This window comes from Carlito syrichta, unplaced genomic scaffold, assembly GCF_000164805.1.
Source record: "Carlito syrichta isolate Samal-C Ts95f unplaced genomic scaffold, Tarsius_syrichta-2.0.1 Scaffold271499, whole genome shotgun sequence".
Classification (NCBI taxonomy): Eukaryota; Metazoa; Chordata; class Mammalia; order Primates; family Tarsiidae; genus Carlito; species Carlito syrichta.
The window spans coordinates 355422-375701 of NW_007215595.1; the positions used below are offsets into that span (position 1 = coordinate 355422).

General features: G+C 47.0%; 1 protein-coding gene across 3 annotated transcripts in view; it reads left to right on the forward strand.

Moving 5' to 3' along the window:
- The window catches only part of COBL (cordon-bleu WH2 repeat protein), a 229771-nt gene extending 210423 nt beyond the window's left edge, over nt 1-19348 (forward strand). For 2 of the 3 annotated variants that reach the window (XM_008052294.1, XM_008052297.1), the window contains 2 exons: nt 58-321; nt 17824-19348. In XM_008052294.1, the coding sequence (XP_008050485.1) occupies nt 58-321; nt 17824-17847 (288 nt within the window). In that variant the 3' untranslated portion in view covers nt 17848-19348. The remainder of the gene's footprint in view (nt 1-57; nt 322-17823) is intronic. The other variant, XM_008052295.1, reaches the window with a different exon arrangement.
- Nucleotides 19349-20280: the final 932 nt, after the last annotated feature.

Below are 20280 nucleotides of genomic sequence, written 5' to 3' on the forward strand. Positions count from 1 at the left end.
ACTTGGGGAGACATGACCATCCACCCTCTAGCAGCCATTTAACCATCTCTTTGCTAGGTGTCGTCCTCTGCCTCTGAGGAGCTCCGAGGCTTCCGGGATGCCGCGCTCTCTGCACCAGTCTTAGACAGTCCCGGGCAAGAAGACCTTGGCCTTCCACCTCCACCGGCTGTGCCACCCTCACCCCCTCCGGCCTCCAAGGCTCTCTCCACATCAAGGACCGCTTCCAGGTTCAGTACTGGCACTCTCGGTAATTCGGTGGACGCAAGACAAGCCTTGATGGATGCCATCCGCTCCGGCATGGGGGCCGCAAGATTGAGAAAGGTGACAGTGACCGTGTGCGAATGTTTGTGTCTGCATCAGAGGGAGGGAGAAGTAACAGATTGTGCAGCTCTGATCCAGGCGTGTGCCTGCCTGTGGGCAGAACCTGTGGGGCCGTCAGATGGGGGAAGGGTGAGAGAGAGCTGATGTCACCGTGTCCCTCACAGACTGATGAGAGGGGCAGGGGCAGGCTTTGCCCACAGGTGAGAGAATTGGCCTCCTGCACGGAAGGTACCTCCCCAGTCCTCAGTGCCTCAGTGATGGAGGTGGAGTCTAAACCCACTTCTAATCCCCAAGTGCATTCCCACCCTAACCCATGGTTGCCGCTGGTCTGGGGACAGGATGGAGGTAAATCCATCTGGGGCCCTCATCCCAAACTCTTGGCCCTAAGCCTGCCCTGAGACCCACAGCTTTACTGATTTATGTACTCACTGTTCATTCACTCATGCCACCTTTATGCTAGCAAACTGTTGGGCAGCAATGGAATTTTAAGTCCCTTGGGCAGTGATGCATTTCCTGGCTCTCCCAGTTTTTCTTCCTGTAGGGTCTTAGGCCGGTCTACAGATCTCCTACCTACCTGGTCCCTGAAGGCAATGGCATCTGCTCCCCCCTGCAGTGTGGGATTCCCAGGTTATAGGGATGCTCAGGCCAGATGGTTTCTGAGACCTGCTCTAGCTCCAAAACGATTCAGTAAATGGATCCATCCTCCAGCCCTGCCCATGTCTAGGGCATGGGGTTCTGCTCATGATTTCATGTTCTGAGAGAGTATTTCCAGATCCTAATCTTATGTTTTCACTTGTACCTGAGAGGTCGATACTAAAGATTATCCTCGTTTTTATATAAAGCAGAAAGACTCAGAGGAGCCAAGTCGCTTGGCCTTGGCCACAGATGTGAATCAGTTTGGCAAAGGAAGTACTTGTCCCCATATAACAAGCCCTGTGCTCTATAGAGAGCGAGGAGCCCAGGAGACGTGGGTAGGCCATCCTCACGTACGGCTGTGAGCACCAGTGAGAAGGGAGACAGCCCTCTGTGTCCCCCACTCAGGAACCTTGACAAGCAGAGGAGGGATGGAACCCCACACTCTGCAGGCAGTCCCTCAGTGGATGGGGCCTTGGGCGCCCAGAGGTCCCAGCTTTGTCATCCTGTGCGAGAACAGTCTGAACACCCACTGACTCTCGGCAGCTTTCTGAGCTTCCCCGGGGCCATTTGTGATGGCCTTTGGGTCAGTGCCCCAGAGCTTGTCCTGCCATGAAGGGGAGGTGTTCCTAGCTGTGTGGTGTGGCCCTGCATAGGGAACACCATGGTTCATGTAGCGAGAACGCTAGCCTGTCATTGTTGAAAGCAAAACCCATGTGCTGTCTCTTTAGGTGGGAGTGCAGTTTAAAATATTGAGAGCTTTTTGAGTCTCTTTGTCACTGTTTTATTTCTGTGGAATTCACGTGTTGATGAATGTGTGTGCTTGTGTAGAATGGAGAGAGAGTGAGGGAGTTGAGGTGAATGGCGAAAGTGTCATAAAGATTCAAATTCTGCTGAAGATGGACCCGAGGCGTCCTCTATGCTCCAAACGCATTGCAGTAACAGGCTTCCAGAGCTGCTTGGTCAAAGCCTCTCTGGAAAAGTCCTAAGTGGTACAACTGCATTCTGCTCAGACAGCCTGACTAATCCCACCCAGGGGGCATTTCCGAGTTTGTAAAACTGTTTTTCAACATGAAGTTCACAGGGCATCTGCATCCTGAATCAGATTTTGGGTGGGGGGTGCCAGTTGAGTCTATAAATCTGCAATTTCCAAGCGTCTGCAACTCTTCATTAAGGTTTGAGATCGTTACTTGTCTTGCTTGAGCCTTAGATACATTTTGAATTCCACTGAATGGAATTATATGAAGGCCATGACCACACGCTTTATATATGTTGCATTGGCTGATTTTTAAAATCTTTTTCTCTTGTTTTCTCCATCTCGTAGGGAGTCATGAGGGGCCTGGGCCCAGGGAGGCTGAAAGCTTTCTGAAGGTTGCATAGTTAGCAGGTGGCAGGTAAAAATTGAAAACTAGAGCTTTCTTCCTCTGAAAGTGTGTTCCTCTGCCTTCCAAAGAGGAAAAAATACGAAGTTTGGGAATAGTCTGAAAGAACAGTGAGTTGTGCTGTGAGAAGGGAAATGCCCAGGCCGTGGGTCAAGAGGGACTAGGCCAGAGGAGGCAGGGGGCCTACGGTGTTGACGGAAGGGACATGCTTGGAGGAAAGGTCACCGTGGCTATAAATGCTGGCCGGGGTGAGAGACCAGGCTTGTGTTGCTAACACAGTCTCAGTTTTCTGTCAGCTGCTTCCAATGGCATCCAAAAGCCCAAGTTTTGATTGTTTCTTGTATTAGCTTAAGTATCTTGACCTGCCTTATCTACCCTGGAAAGTTCTAGGCAGCAGATATTTCTGTGGTGCTTCTGAGGTTCTGATTCCCTGAACAGTTTACAAGACACTTGTGAACAGAAAGCCAGGCCCTGAGTTACAAGGATGAGTCCGACATGGAGATTGCGACCCTGTCTCTCTCTTGATCGCTTCATTGCCCGAATGACCCCAGAACCTTCTCCCTCATTTGCACTCCTTATTGCAAAAATCACATAAAAACTGCTGAAGAAAATGTGACTGAGGAGGGCAGGACTGGGTGTTGTGTCCACCCTCCAAGTCTCCGTGTAGCCACTGTCAGGGACACATAGGTGCAGCCAGGCCCAGGTGCCTCCTCCCAGGAGCCATGACGCATCCTCCTGCTGTTGTTAACCTGACCATACTTTCTAGTGGCTTGCCCCGCCTCCTCCTTGATGGTGAGCAGTGTGCCTGTGACATCAGGGAAAATACTTGCAGCCCAGGCAATGAATTATCATTTTCCTAACAGGTCCGAATTGAGCTTTCTTCCTCTGAAAATGTGTCCCTCTGCCTTCCAGAGAGAAAAAAAATTTGAAGTTTAGGAATAGTCTGAAAGAACAATGAGTTGTGCTATGAGAAGGGAAGTGAGGGAAAATGTCCAGGCCGTGAGTCGAAAGGGCCAGGACAAGGACAGACGAGGCAGGGGGCCCACAGTGTTGACGAAGGAGACATGCTTGGAAGAAAGGTCACCGTGGTTATAAAAGCTTTCAGCCTCTCTGGGCCCCAGGCCCCTCATGAATCCCTACGAGATGGAGAAAGCAAGAAAAAAAGATTTTAAAAATCATCCAATGCAACATACATAAAGCATGTGATCATGGTCTTCATATAATTCCATTCAGTGGAATTATCTGCTGCCTAGAACTTTCCAGGGTGGATAAGGCAGGTCACAATACTTAAGCTAATCCAAGAAACAATCAAAACTTGGGCTTTTGGATGCCATTGGAAGCAGCTGACAGAAAGCGGAGGTTTACATCACCTTTGCCACAAATACACTTTAGTATATTGTATAGCACTTGAACATCGAATTGTTTGAATTTGGCCTCTTTATTTTTCCTTTAGCTTCCCTGCACCTTTTGGACTTTTAGAATGATGCTAACCTCAAGAAAAAGGCAGTAAGGACAGGGACTGCAGGATCCGTGCAGCGTGGCTTGGTTTCTCTGCAGGCACTCAGTCAATGAAGAGTTTCCTGGATCTCCTCTTGAGCTGAGGGCTCAAGGGCGTTGCTGGGGGCACATCTGGAACTGGGCGTCGCTGGCTTTCTAGGGGCTGTGAGGGGCTGCAGTGCCTGAGTCCACAGGCTCCCCTCCTCCCCTGAACAATGCCACCTCCTCCTTTGAGCTTGGCTGCCCCAACTCTTCTGACATGGGGCACCCAGTGCTGAAAACCAGCACAGTTCCAGGCAAACAGGGGTGGTAGGTTGCCCTGCCTATAACACATAAGTTTTGTGTTGGCCATAACACTCCCACGAGGAAACACAAAAGGGTACAGTTGATGTGGAAGGAACCATTGCTTTAACAGTGACTTTGCAGTTGTTCAAGGCAGTTGAAATTACATTTGCCTTCAAGGTGTGAATCCAATAATGTCTCTGCCTCTGTACATGTGGCTGTCCGAGAAACTTCCAGGTCTCCGTCTTTCCTCCAGCTCCACATAAGAGCATTTGCAGCTTTGCTATGTCTGCAGCTGCTTCTTCAGTAGAACACCTACTCTTCCAGAAGGCAGGATTCAGCTATGCCCCTTCCCCGACTGCTCATACCAGGCTCTTTCTCGAGAACGCATCTGATGGCCTTTGTCCCTCTGTTTTAAATGCATTATTCCAGAGGGCCTGGAATGTTCCCTAAGCACCCTCTTAATCTGTGTTTATATTTAAAACATTCATGTGTCCAGTTCCTCATTCCACAGGCCTTTCCGGGGAATCCCCCAGGCTCCAGGCCCTGTAGTAGCTGCTCATGGTAGAAATGCCAACGAGGCATTGCCTGTGCCCTCAGGAGCTCTCAGCCAGAGACAGAGAGGATGCGGAGTCTGTTGTTGACCTTAGGAACTTTCTTTTTTTTTTTGAGTTCGAGTCTCACTCCGTCACCCAGGCTGGGGCGCAGTGGCATACTCACGGCCACCCCAGCATCGAACTTCTGGGCCCTAGTGATCCCTCTGCCTCAGCCTTCCAAGGAACCGGAACTACAGGTGCATGCTACCACACCCGGGTAATTTTTCATTTATTGTAGAAATGAGGTCTCACCACATTGCCCAGGCTGGTCTCGAACCCGCGGGCTCAGGCAATCTACTCGCCTGGCCTCCCAAAGTGCTGGGATGACAAGCTGAGCCACCAAGCACGGCCTGATCTTAGGAACTTTTCAAAGGAAGTTAGAGACTGATCATCCCCAAGACCTTTTGCTTGTGTGTCACCTCTTTTCTCCCAGGAGGACGCAGAGCAAGCATCCTCTCCAGCACCCTCCTGAAGAGGCAAAGCTGTAGCTTCCATCTGACAGGTGGGAAAATGGGGCACAGACATCAGAAGTGACTCAGCCCAGCCCTTCCCTAGACCCTGCTGCTGCTGTGCTCAAACATCTTATCAGCTCCAGGCCACTTTGGGAAATACCCTGTCAAGCTGAGTCCCAGCCTCTCAACTGGGCCCTCACAGGTGCCCATTTTCCCACTGCAGAAGTTAACTGATGCAGACCACATGCGTCATGACACTTGTCCTTGAAAGTGGACCCCATGAGAAATGATCATACACGTAACAGGATCAGGAGGCCCCAAGCCAAGAAAGAGAAACAACACAACAAATCTGCTTTCTTCTGAGTCTATGTGCCTTCATATGTGGATCAGAGAACTCCAAGTTGCCGTGATTGGGGAAGAGTGATTTATGTCAGGACATGAAAACGACTCACAAGTGCAGTTGCGTCACCCCCTGGGCTTGGTGGCATTATGTAAACCTTCGGTGTGCTTTGGTTACACTGAGACAGTTCCGAGTTGCAGGGGTCAGTTCAGTCGCTGTTGACTCTGTGTGTGACCATTTTGCTTGTGACAGCTCTACCAAGTTAGCTATCTTTTCTGCAGGCATATCTGGGGGGAGCCTATTATAAGAAGCTACCTGATGCAGTGGCTGCCCTAGGGCCAGCAAACGCTGTTCCCCACTCCCGCAAAGCTGTTCCCCACTTTGACCAGCTGACTCCCACTCACCTTCATGTTCCTGTATTAACCTCATGTCCTCAGAGGCCTCCCTCTGTCCCCAGACCGGATTAGGTTCTTCTGTTACAGCATCACATAACTCTTGCTTCATAATGCAGACCGCAAATCCCAGCTCTGATTTCTCGAGCAATTGGTGTGACTTTGCTGCATGCTTGCCACCCATTCCACACCACGAATTCCATGAGTCTTGCCCATCATGTCGCCAGCACCATCCATAATTCCTGGCACAGATCAGGTATTCAGTACCTATTTACTGGAAGGAGAGAACGAGACAGAGAGAGCGAGACAGGCAGACAGAAAGTGAGAAATACAGGGAGACAGAGAGAGAGAGAGCAAGAGAAACAGAAAAGACAGTGAGAGAAACAGAAAAAGCGAGACAGACAGAGAAAGAGCAAGAGAGACAGAAAATGAGTGAGGGAGAGAAAGTAAGAGAGTGAGAGAGAAAGATAGAGACACAGAGAAAGAGAGCAAGAGCGGCAGAGAGAAAGTGAGAAATACAGAGAGACAGAGAAACAGAAAGAGACAGTGAGAGAGAAAAAGTGAGACAGAGAGATACAGAGGGACAGAGTGAGACAGAGAGAGAGAGTAAGCGAGACAGAAAAGGAGCAAGAGAAAGAGAGGAAGAGAGACACAGAGAAAGAGACAGAGAGAGACAAAGAGAACAGAGTGAGAGAGACAGAGAGAGAAAGTCAGAAAGCATGAGAGAGAGAGAGAGAGGGAGTGAAAGGACAGAGTGAGAGAGCGAGCGAGAAGAGAGGAGAGCGGAGTGAGAGTGAGAGGAAGAGCAAGGGAGTGAGAGCGAGAACTCCTGCCATGCTTTCTGGTCCTTCTAGCGCAACCTGACGTCCATGTGCTCATAACTCATCTATTTCGTAATCATTGTAAAATCTTGCCAAGCATCCACTTCAAGCTGGAAGAACCCATCTTCTTCCCTTTTGGAAAGTAAGATGGATCTTGATCCTCTCAGGCTCCCCTCTCGGACTGGGTCCCATTCCGCAAGTTAGCCAACAGCTGCACAGAGGGTTGTCTTGGGAGTGCCTCGGCGCCAGCAGCTAATCCACCAGGTGGGGAGTCCTGCTCTCTGACAGTCTCATCCCTGTCCCCATACACCATTTCCCTCTCACCACTGTACATTCTACCTTTTTCCGTGGAAAGAGTATTCTCGTCCAGCAAGGAAGCAAATACAACTTGAATGTTTATGTAGCTTTCTGCGTTGGCCTCAGACTTCAAGCCTTGTTTCTTCCTTGGCTTTCTTCTGTCCAGCCACTATAAAAAGAGGACCTTTTAGGAAGCCTGAAAGCTTTGGGGTGCAGGGAACCTCCTGACGTTGACTTCCAAGCTATCTTCTGCCCTGTTCCCTAGATAGGTGCTCTCCCTCTGCCCTTCTTGTACACCCTTGTTTGGTCACACTCATCCCCGTGCCGGTCCACTGTAGAAGCAGGCAGTTGACAGAAAAGGCATCCCTTGCCCCAATCTAAACAGCAGTCACATAACAACATGGCTTCAGCATGGGTTGGCATGACTGGTCTCGAGCATATGTCTGTGCCGCACTGATCTTTAATAATGTCACAAGCTCTTTTTGTGGAATTGTCACCTGGCTGCATGTTTTCAATGCAGTTTCTTCTTCAATTTCCTTTTCTACACCACATTTCAGGAGCATTCCTTTCCTCTCTTTCTGAATTTACTGAGAACTTTTCAGACCTAGATTCAACCACCCTACTTAGATATGTGGTGGTGAGCATGCCTTCCAGGTCTTCAACTCAGGCTTCAATTCGCATATGCCCAGCACAGGGGTACTGCGAGACTGACACCCTGGTTTCCACACTGTTCCTAAGCCAGATCTCTGCCTCACAGTCCCCTATATCCACACATCCCCATGTGCCCTGAAAGGTTTGCCTTGGGAATGCATAACAGCCTCCCAAAGGGGCTGACCCCAGGTTTCAGCAGAGCCAGGCACACTCGAGTAGTAGACTGCCCCGCCCCCAAGACTTCATTACCGGTGGCATTAACCCTGCCACAGCTAAACCCAGTGAAACCATGTGGTGAGATGTACCACAAGCCCCTTTGCTGAGCCTTTCCCTTGGAAACTCCGTAACGTGGATATCTTTCTCTCCATTCTACAGAGAAGAAAGTTAGGGGTGAGAGCGGGTGAGCTGCTCTCCAAGGACCACTCAACCAAGATACAAATTCATATTCCAGAGTCTGTGCTCTTCACTGTCACGTTCTTGTTTTAAATCTAGGTGGAATTTGTGTTTCCTTTTGTCAGGCCAGATGAAGGGTTTGCTAGGAAGCCCAGCTAGCCCTCACAACAGTCTTTTCTCTGACTTTGATAAATACAGTTTAACAACAAAAGCCATTTTGTCACTGTTGTTGTTTTTTGTTTTGGTTTTTTTTTTTGAGTTGGAGTCTCACTCAGTTGCCCAGACTGGAGTGCAGTGGCCGCTCCCGGCCACCGCAGCCTCAACCTGCTGGGCTCTGGCGATTCTTCTGCCTCAGCCTTCCAAGTAGCTGGAACTACAGGTGCGCGCTACCACGCCCGGCTACTGTTGTTGTTTTATAGAAGACGTTTTCTAGCCTGGCTCGGTGGCTCCGCCTGTAATCCCACGCCTTAGGAGGCCGAGGTGAGTGGTTTGCCTGAGCCCACAGGTTCGAGACCCGCCTAGGCAACTTGGCAAGAACTCATCTCTACAATAAATCAAAAAATGAGCCGGGTGTGGTAGCGCGTGCCTGTAGTTCCAGCTACTTGGAAGGCTGAGGCGGAAGGATGGCCGGAGCCCAGCAGGTGGAGGCTGCGGTGGCCGGGAGCAGCCACTGCATTCCAGTCTGGGCGACAGAGTGAGACTCCAACTCAAAAAAAAAAAGAAGACTTTTTCTGTCCTATTGAAAAGGTGAAATAATTGTAATAATAAAGACCCCTACACCTACCACCCAGGGTTTATGATAATATCTTGCTGCAAGCCGGCTCGGTGGCTCAGCCTGTAATCCCGTGCCTTTGGGAGGCTGAGGTGAGTGAATTGCCTGAGCCCACGGGTTCGAGACCCACCTGGGCAGCGAGACCTCATCTCTACAATAAATCACAAAAAAAAAAAATCAGCCAGGCGTGGTAGTGCATGCCTGTAATTCCGGCTACTCGAAAGGTTGAGGCAGAAGGATTGCCGGAGCCCAGCAGGTCGAGGCTGTGGTGGCCGGGAGCGGCCACTGCACTCCAGTCTGGGCGACAGAGTGAGACTCCAACTCAAAAAAAAAAAAAAATTCTTGCTGCAGATGCAAGATATTTGCCCTCGTGTCTGCCTACCCATCTACCCCTGTCACCAACAGCTTTATTTCTTAGGCATTTGATGTACCATCACAAGCATCAGTTCATCTCACTTCTTGGTAATTTTGTATATCTACTACAAGTTTTGTATTTTTATAGTTGTTTTGAAGTAAAAGTTACAGACAGTGAAATGTACACATCTTAAGGATACTGTTTGCTGAGTTCAGAACCCATTTAACAGCCCTCGCTGCTGAGGAGTTTGAGTTTGGTTTTGGACAAGCACTAGGGAAAGAATAAAGCAAACAAATAGTTACACAGACTTTCCAGCTCTCAGGATACATATCTGTGTGTGTGTATGTATGTGTGTATCTGTATACACATACGTACATGCCTGCGTATTTCGGGTTGATTTGTGGCTGCTTGTGCTGTCCCGCTCATGAGGCAGTTGCACTGGCACAACCACATGGAGGGTGGCTGAAGACAGGAAAGTCAGCCATCTCTCTACCAGCCCCAAGCCCTGGAAACGCTCCGGTCTGTGTTGCTGACCAAGCAAAGGGAAAAGAAGCAGCAAATCAAGTGTCGTCAGTATGCTTACTTTTCACCTGCTTAGAAGGAACTCCTGGGGACTTCTGGCCAAAATGGAGTCTAAGGGACTGGGTTTTCCATCCCACCAGAAACAGCTAAAAATTCAGACAAAACAAAAGGAACAGTGGTCTTCAAACCACTGGACATCAGGCAGTAGTGATGCCGGGAAGGAAGGAAGCAAGCAATGAGACCTGTGACAACCCCACCCCACTGTATCAGCAGTTTCCAGGCCATCGTGCAGGCAAAGGGAACCCAGACGGAGACCAGCAGACTCCCTGAGTTAAGAAGCAGAGCTGAAGGTCTAGGGAGACCAAGACAGCTGATATCTGCAGAACAGATAACTAAAGACGACACTGCACTCAGACAGAATTCCAGAGACCTGCAGAGGGTCCCCCTGGAGTACTCAGGGGAGCACTGATCCACATATGCCAGTGAGACTAAGCCCAGACCCCATGGTAGGATTAGATTGGGCAGTATCTGGGGTTCACACAGGACCGGAGCAGCACCTTACAGAGCCAGACAAGAAGTCACAGAACTCTCAGGTGTGGGCTAGAGAATTCTCAGGAGTCTTGCCTCGGCGGGTGGCAACAGTTAGACTCAGGTAACATGGCTCTACACACAGCCCCCAAAATCTTAAAAAGCAGCATCTGGAAGGATCAATCTGTTACCACATAACTGTCGGCCGGAACAAACAAAGTTCAAGAATATCTGTGGGAACACAAAAATATCCAGCACCTGACATGGTAAAATTGACAGCATCTGACATCTAATCAAAAATTATCAGGTAGGCAAAGAGGCAGGACCATAGGAAACCTAGTAGGTTAAAAATCAATCAACCAAAAATGCCCTGAAATGTACAGAGATATTAGATTTTGATATTAAAATGGTTAATGTATAAAGGATCCAAATAAAGTATATGCTGTGACCACAACTAGATTAAATTAGAAATCAATAACAAAATGATCTCTGGAGAATCCCTCCAAATGTAGAAAGTGAAATGACACAGTTCTAAATAACCCAGGGGTCAGAGGAAATCAAAGGGAAATTAGGAAATATTTTGAACTGAATGGCAATTTAAATCCGACATACAGTTTATGTGATGTCACCAAGGCAGTACTTAGGGAAGAGTTCTGGAGAACCACAGGGCTACAGGAAAGAAGAAGGGTCACAAATGAATTACCTCATTTCCACCTTAAGAAAATGGAAAAAGAAGAGCAAAAATAAAGTCTATGGTAAGCAGACGTAAATAAATAATAAAGGTGAAAGCAGAAATCAATGAAATAAAAAAGGAGAAAAAGAAAAATCAATTAAGTAAGCAGCTTGTGCTTTGACAAGACCAATAAAATTGATAAACCAGTAGCCAGATTCACCAAGAAAAAAGTAAGAAGACAGTTTGCCAGTATCAAGAAAGCGATAACTTCTCTGCAGAGTCTATGAACATTAAGAAGAATGAAAAAGGATTATGGACAGTGTTATGCAATGGGCAGATTCTTTGAAAGACACAAACTATCAAGCTATGTAACTACAAAACACAAATCTCTCTGAAGACGAATTAGATAACCTGAATAGCCCTGTATTTATTAAAGAAATTCAAGTAAAAATCCTCCCACCCTACCTTCACCTCTCCCACACAAAACTTCCAGGCCCCGATAGCTTGCTTCTCTGATGAGTTCTACCAAATGTATAACATTTACCAAGCAGCTGCATGAACTCACCAAAAAAAATTAAAGAAGAGAGAGGACATTCCAACTCATTCTACAAGGCCAGTGTTACCTCAATACCAAAACCAGATGAAGACATTACAAGAAAGAAAACCATAGACCAATATTCCTCATGAACTTGGATGCAAAAAACAAAATAGAAATTTAGCAAATTGAATGCAAGAGTATATAGAAAGAATAACACATCATGACCAAGAGGAGTTTATCCCAACAATGCAAGATAGGATTAACATTTTAAAATAGTTCCCATATTAACAAACTATAAAGGTAAATACCATATGATCATCTCAACAGATACATTAAAAGCATTTGACAATATCCAACACCATTTCTTTTCTTTTTTTTTCTTTGAGTCAGAATCTTACTTTGTTGCTCAGGCTAGAGTGAGTGTAGTGACTTGATCACAGTTCACTGCAGGCTTAACCCGCTGGGCTCAGGCAGTCCTTCGGCCTCAGCCTCCCAAGTAGCTAGGACTACAGGTGCTCACCACCATGCCCAGCTAATTTTTTTAAATTTTTTTGTAGGGATGCGTTCTTGTTATGGTGCCCAGGCTGGTCTTGAGCTCCTAACCTCAAGCAATATCCGCCTACCTTGGACTCCCAAAGTGCTGGGATTACAGGCATGAGCCACCACTCCTGGCCTCCAACACCACTTCTGATTAAAAACACCACCACCACCACCAAAGAAAACCTCTCTGTACAGTAGGAAAAGAAAGGAACTTCCTCAAACTGATAAAAGGTGTCAATGAAAAACTGACAACTGACATCATTGTTAATGAAAGAGTGGGCTGGGTACAGTGGCTCACGCCTATAATCCTGAACTTTGGGAGGCTGAGGCAGGCAAATTGCTTGAGCCCAGGAGTTCAATACCAGCCTGTACAACATAATGAAACCTTGTCTCTACAAAAATCTGTTTAGAAAAATTAACTGGATATGGTGATACACACCTGTAGTCCCAGCTACTCAGGGTGCTGAGGCAGAAGGATAGCCTGAGCCCAGGAGGTCGAGGCTGCTGTAAACTGTGATTATCATGCTCATGCCACTACATTCCAGTCTGGGTGACAAAGTGAGACCCCAACTCAAATAAACAAGCAAACAAATAGAAAATAAAGGAATACTTTCTCCCAGATAAAAACAAAACAAGAATAACACTTCTCACTGCTTCTGTTCAACATTGTACTGGAGGTTCTAGCTCTTACCCCTAGGCAAGGAGGGAAGAAAAAGGAAGGAAGGTTGGCATCCAGATTAGAAAAAATAGATGAAACTGCTTACAGACCATATGATTGTCTATGTGGAAAATCCAATGGAATCTACAAAATTTCAAATTTAATCAGTGAGTTTGGCAAGGTTGCAGGATGCAGCAGCATTACAAATACAGTTATATTTCTAATACCAGCAGTGAACAATCAGAAATTAAATTTTTAAAAACATCATTTTAAGAACATCAGAATATTAATTACTTATCGATAAATTTGACCAAAGATGCACAAGAACACAAAACAATACTAAGATAATTTCAAAAAAGACCTAAATAAATGGATAAATATACCTTGTTTTGAAAACTTGATATTGTTAAATGTTTATTCTCCTGCAGTTGAACTGTCAGTTCAGATTAATCCCAATCAGCATATTTATAGGCTTTGTGTAGAAAGTGACAAATTGTTTCTAAAACATATATAGAAAAACAAAGGACCCAGAGTAGCCAAAACTTTAAAAAGGAAGAACTAAGTTAGTGAACTATCACTTCCTGGTTCCAATACTTATAACACTATGGTGATTAAGACAATGTAATACTGATATCAAGAGAGACACATAGAACAGTGGAACAGAATGGAAACAGAATGGATCTGGAAACAGGCCCACATATATGGGTAAATGATTTTTGATAAAGGTACACAGACAACTCAGTCAAAAAGAGTTCGTTTTTTCAGTAAATGGTGCTGCAACCATTGGCTATTCATTTGCATAATAATTCACCTTTATCTATTCATTATACCATATAACTTAAAATTAATCATGTAAATTCTAAAACTGTAAAATTTGTAGAAGAAAGCATAAGAGAAATTTTTTAGATTTGAAACCAAAAGCACAATCCATAAAAAGACAAATTAATAAATTGGACTTTATCAAAATTAAAACCTTTTGCTCTTCAAAAAAAGCGTGCTGTTAAGAGAATGAAAATACTAGTCACATGTTACAACTACTTACTGGCAAAGTATATATCTGATAAAAAGACTTGTATTCAGAATTCATAAAGATTCCTCAAAACACAATAGTAAGAAAACAACCCAATAAAGTAGGCAAAAAGATTTGAGTTAACATTTCATCCAAGAAGATTTGCAGATGCAAATGAGCACAAGAGGAAAGGTACTCAATGTGTTTAGTCATTATAGAAAAGCAAATTAAAACCACAGTGAAATATCACTATGTACCTACTGGTATGGCTAGAATTTTATTCAGAATGACAAGACAGAGCATTGGCAAGGCTGCTGAGCAACTGGAATGCTCATAAACTGTGTGACAATAGAGAGGGGCACCACCGTTTCGTTAAATGGTTTGATAGAGTTTTAAAAACTTCATCCTTCAACCAACATTGACTCCAGCCATTGCAGTCATAGGTATTTACCCAAGAGAAACGAAAGAACATGTCCATACAGACTTGTGTTTATAGCAGTTTTATTTGTAGTTTTCTAAAAATTGAGAACAACCATAAGTCCATCACCAGAAGAATGAATACACAGATGATAGCATATTGATGCAATGAAAAGAATATTGATACATGTAACAGAATAGATGAATTTTAAAACAATTATACTGAGTGACAGAAGCCAGACCAAAAGTAAAATACATACTGGATCTCTTCACATATAAAAAATGCTAGAGAATGCAAGCTGATCTATAGTGATAGCTGATCAGTGGTTGTCTGGAGATTGGAGGGGGAGGAGAGACGGACTATAAGGGAGGATGATGAAACTCTTGGGAGGGATAAGACATTCATTATCTTGATGGTGTTGTTGGTTTCATGGGTATAGACACATACCAAAACACCAAATGTGATATTGTCAATGTGTGCAATTTGTCATAAATCAGCAGCAGTAAATGTGGTTTATAAAATCCCTCCATCCCCCATGTACCCCAGCCCACAGCTGCCTCGGCTGTGTGCTCCAGTTCATAGCTGGCCTAGATCTGGTGCCCACTCACACTGTTCCCTCCCCAGTCTATCGCTTCCACCCACACCACAGGCCCTGACCTTGTCAGGGTCAACAGTGCTAGGCCCCTGAAACACTTACCCTTCTTCTACAGGTTTTCAAAATCAGGAAACATGGGATAAACTTATTTTTATCAGGATACTAATTGCATTTTACAGAATAGGCGTAATGTGTTCTTCTTCAACCTACAGACACCTTTTCCCCATTTCTCGATGTTTTAGACATTCTGCAATGTATTTATTGTGCTTTGGTCAAATTAACAATTGAAACCATTGTTTTAGGGTTAGAGGAATTTTATCTGCTAAGGTGTCTGGAGATTGAAGAAAAATGCATCGCGCTTATTTGAAAATCTGTGACATACTCTTTAAAAATATGCTTATGTTGCCCGACTTTTGGGACACTGGGCCTGTCATCAACGTCTGCCTTGCTAAAAGTCTCTCTCCCTGCCTTCTCCCTATGCTCATCCTCTCTGGCCGCATGTCCTCAGTCTCCTGTGGACCCCTTTTACTCTGTCTGTTTCTCCACTGTGGCCCCAGGAGTTAACCTCGTGGCCTCTTCTTTTCTAAATCTGCAGCTCTTATCACCGTCCAGACACTGATGGCCCCAAACTCCATGCCTCTGTGCTTTTTTTTTTTTTTGAGAAAGGATCTCACTCTGTTGCCCAGGCTGGAGTGCACCCGGTCCCGCCTGTGTTTCTGATTCATGTCTCCAGACCCTCCCTGCAGTCACTGCTCGGACTCCACAGCCTTGAGCTCATGGGAGCGGGTTCAGAACTGACATCTCCCTCTATACTTCCAAGACCCCTCCTCTCCCTAGGCTTTGCTCCTCAGCAGAGGCCAAGGCCGTTCACCTTAACTTACACTGCACGTCTACCGAGTACCCACTTGTGCGGGGCACAGGTCCCTCTTCTGTCCCCCTTCATCCCCGCTGGCACTGCCGAGCATGCCTCCAGTCTGGGTTGCTGCCACAGCTTCCTAATGGGACTCCCCGCCTTTTCTCCACATTCCCGCTCAGTCGCTGGTGAATGAGGTTGGTCCCTCCTCCACTTCTAGTGGCTCTCGGACCTGCAGGACAAAGGGCGGGCTGCTGGCAGGATCTGCGAGGCCTGCGAGTCCCATCTCCGCTGGCCCTTCCTAGTCTGCCCATCCCTGTCCTCCCTGAAGTTCTGTGTGCCACACATTCTCAGTCCTTTGGTCAACATTTCCTCGCCTCGGGGCCTTTGCACAAGATTTCCCTTTTGCCAGAAATTTCCCTAGCTCAGTTCCCATTTGTCTGTCTCACAGGCCTCCCATTAAGTGTCATTCCTACAGAAAAATGCTTTTCCGACCCCCACGTCAGGGGTGTCGTCACTCAGGACACCAGCCCTCAGGTCCATCCTCGGTAGGCATGCACAGTCCTAGGGTCGAGCGAAGCTGCTGGGCTGAGGTAAAGGCGATGCCTTCCATCTTCTTCGGTTCAGGCTTCTATGGCAAAATACCACAGTCGGGCTTCTAAGCAAAGACATGTGTCTCCCATGGTTCTGGGGGCTGGAAGTCCAGGAACAAGGCGCCAGCAGGTCTGGGAGTGCTGAGGACCTGCTTCCTGGGCCTCTGTGATAAGGATGCTAATCCCCCCGGCCTGAGGACCCCACCCTCACAAACGAATCCCTGCCCAATGGCCCTGTCTCATCACCTCAGAATGGGATCTCAATATGTGGATTGGGAAGGACACGTTCAGCCCATAGCACTCCTGCTGTTAATAAGCCAAGGTCAGGCCTTGAAGAAACATCGGCTGGGTGGAGCTAGGGAGAGCAGCGCCCTCGCGTTTATCCAAGAGGTGGTTAAAGGTTGTTAAAGCCCTGGCCTGAGAGTCCAGGAAGAGGACCTGAGGGAAACCGGAGAGGATCACGGAGGATCACGGCACAAGGGCAAAGTGCCCCTTGTTTTCAGACAGGCCTGGACAGCGCCTGACGCCCCCTCATTGTTCTGGGCTTGAGTTTTCACTTCCTCGTCTGCAAGATTGTTGTAAGGGAGGAGTGAGAGAGGGTGTGTGCAGGCCTGGGTCCACTACCTGGTGATAAGCTGCTGCCTAAACATAGCCATGATGAGGCTGCCGTCGTAAACCTCACCCTCAGCTCCACTGTAAATGCTGCCAGTGGGGGAGGACCCCTGACATCAAGGGGAGCCTGAGGGGGCTGGGAGGCGGGGGCCCGATGGTGCCTCTCAAGACAAAAGGCATGCTGGGCCGCTGGGTGCACGACTGAGGCCCGGCCTCTGCTCAGAGAGGGATGATGGGGATCGTGATTTGCTAGCACCTTATTTTGTGTGAGTGACCCTCTCCAGATTTCAGTTTCTCGTCTTCATATTGGAGACAATGCCCATAATGATAATTATGACAGCGATGCAGCACTTCTTTGGTTGAGCTGGTGTTTTCATGCATTATGACAGGTGTGATGCTTGAAACAGTATCTGACACACAGTAAGAACACGGGACGTATTCTAGGCAACCCCCATGTGGTGGTAGTGGTGGTGGTGGTGGCGGCGACTGTTCGTGTCAAGAGAAATCTGTTTGTGTCCTTAGATACTCGCTTTGACAGCATACTGAAAAAGTGGGTTATCTGCCCAAGTCACAGCACGGCTCAGTTTAGAAGGTGTTGAACTCTATGAAACGCAGTTAGAAATCCTGTGTTTTTTTCACATGGTTTCACGTGAATCCATCACTTTTCTTAAAAATGTGGATTGGTTTTTGCCTTGAGAGGCACAGGAATATTTCCTTCAAAATTCCACAAATCCATTTTGCGCTGTGGCTGAACTGACAGAGGAAGTTTAAGCATCCCATCAAATGGGATAGGAACTTGTCAGCTGGCGTTGGTTCATTCACGCCACAAAGACTCGGCACTCAGGAGGGTCTGTGTGTGGAGGATGCGGTGGCAGTCTGTCACGATTCCTCCCTCAAGGAGCCCCACCCCGGCAGTGAGAGACAATCCTGTAGGACACTGAGGCCAGCTGGAGAACCAGGGAAAGGACTGGGCAGCAAGCAGCTCTAGAGAATGGCAGGGACCTGTCGATAGAGCCATCGCCTCGCCAATGGTTTCACGTTGTTTTTTCCCGAATACAATCACAAGTTTCAGAAAGCTTTCAAGCATATTTGTGTTTCAGAAAGATTACCTCGTGGGACTGTGAGGAGGATGGTGTCAGTGTATGCACATCTCAGCGTGCCCCAGGTGTATGAGTCCGTGTGATTGCACACGAGCTCAGGAGATCTGAAGCGCTGCCCCTCGGCTTCTCAACAGACACTGAATCACTGTGCTGCTTCCTTCACTGCAGGTGCCCTTGCTTGTGTGAAGGAACAGAGACCAGAGCATGGCAGAAACCCACCTGCAAGATGCCATGAGCATCATCCGCGGATTCCACGTGGCCAGGAACATCGAGATTTGGTGTCACCCTCTCGTTCACAGGCCAAAGCGCGTGCAGTTGACTCTCAGGGTGTTCTTGAATAGTGGTTCGAAGGGAGGGGGAAATGCTGACCTGCTGCGCGGCGTGTGTGCCAAGGAAATGTGTTTTGCCTCTGAATATTTTAAGTTGCCAATAAACTATACTTGTTGGCAGGTGAATGGGAATCTACATGCTGGAGCCCAACACTCGCACTTGGTATTGATGGGCAAAGTGAAAAGAATCATGTCTTAGACTGACTTTGGACCTTTGAGATATTTCTCATATGTAGATGGCTAAAATCATCTACTGGTTTAAGATCATTGGGATTCTGGGAAAAAATACACAAATCAATGGAAATAACCTGAATGTTATAAGCTTCATCATGCTATGTGTTTTGGTGGTCAGAAAAAAGGGGTGGAGAAGCTTTTCAAAGGTGACTGTTGGGTAATAAAACTACTGGATTATTTTTCCTCAAATGTGAGGTTGACACCTCACAGAGGGTCTCCGACTATGATCTAACCTAATAAACTTTTAAAAATCAACCATTCTCAGAAAATAGTTGGGCACAGTTGGGTAGCCAGGGCATTTCTGAGCCCTCCAGCGGTAGTGGGTGGCTGGTGATGGCCGGTACCCCACATGGGCGGCTCTTCCCCGGTGGGCTATGAAGGGAAGCAGGCCTCCCCCTGGGGCCTGTGTCCAGAGCCTGTCAACCTCCCTGGGAGTCTTCTGAGATCCTTCAGAGGGCCAAGGAACAGGGAGGTTGGGTGCCTACCTGTCACAGAGATCGGGTCAGGGTTGTGTCTAGCACTTCACAACTCTGGTTCAGTCTTGATGTTTTTGCCTGACGATGCATTGGCTTCTTTTGTATTATACGACTGTGTTCTTGTAGCACACGGTGCCTGGGCACCCGTATTTATAATGAAGTTTAACTACAGCCGTAGTTTTTCATATACGTCTCTAAAAAAATTTTGTTATATTGAAAAAAAAAAACTGAAAGAGGGTACTAGAAATCAAGAGGAGTTTATGAAGTAAATGTTCTTAGTGAAAAAAAAATATGGTAAGATCATGTCAATGTTTCACAGCTACTTCGGATCCAGGCATCACGTAGAATGGAAACTTGGTGCTGTGTTTTCCGATTAACGTTCCCAGACTCCCTTGGGGGAGCAAGAGCTACCAGCCAATTGCTCTTCATCACAGGTGTCTACTCTCATGTCTTTTAGTGCCACAAATAAAAGGAAAACGGACCATAGCTGTCGTGTGAATTTCCTTCTGCACTGTGCTTGGATACCCGTCTTCCAAAATGGGAAGGTGGGATTTGTTTAACCAGTCAACAAATATGCGTGGCAGTCAACAGTCACTGGGTCCCAGACAGGAGACAGACAAAAATCCCCGCCCTTGTGGAATTTACATGACCGTGGGAGACAGGCTAAGAGACATGATGAGTGAGCAAAATGCTGAGTATATTCTGATGCTGATAAGTGCAAAGACAAAGATCATCAGTAAAGGGGTAATGGAAGAGTCAAACCCCGGGGAGCTATGAAGGGCAGCGGGCCTCCCTTCATGAAGAAAGCCCTCCGTGAGGAGGTGACATTTGAGTAAAAACCTGAAGGAACTGTGAGAACCAGTCATGGCTGATTGCATGATTGATGGAAGAGCAAGTGCAAAAGCCCTGAGGTGGGATGTTGCCTAGGGTGTTCGAGGAGCAAGGAAGCTGTTGTCAAAGGATGGGAGAATTTCCCTGGCCTCGGCACCCCCCGGCCTTCACATGCTACTTAGTGCCCCGTTTCTAAGAGCAGCCTGGCTCCTCGACCAGACCACGAGGGAAGCAGACATAAGGGACCCAGAGGTGGGCCTTGGGGAGAAGAGGGTGCCCACTCCCCCTAGTTTATTTTGCTCATGCGGGAAGGACCAACCTTGCATTAAATCTGTTCTTAGTTGAAATTGTGTTACATTCTGCATCTCAAGCTGTGCAGAAGCTTTGGGTTTTGTAATACAGAATCATTCCAGCCTCTGGGTCATGCTCTCATTTCCACGACGGTTCTTGGTTCATCTTCTCAGTAAACCCAAGTGGTACAGAGGCACTGTCTTCTAGAGGAGTGAACAGAAGGCCAAGAAGATGGAGCAATTCTGTCACTTTCTCATTCTTGAGGCAACCCTTCTGTGATTCCCTGTTGAATCTAA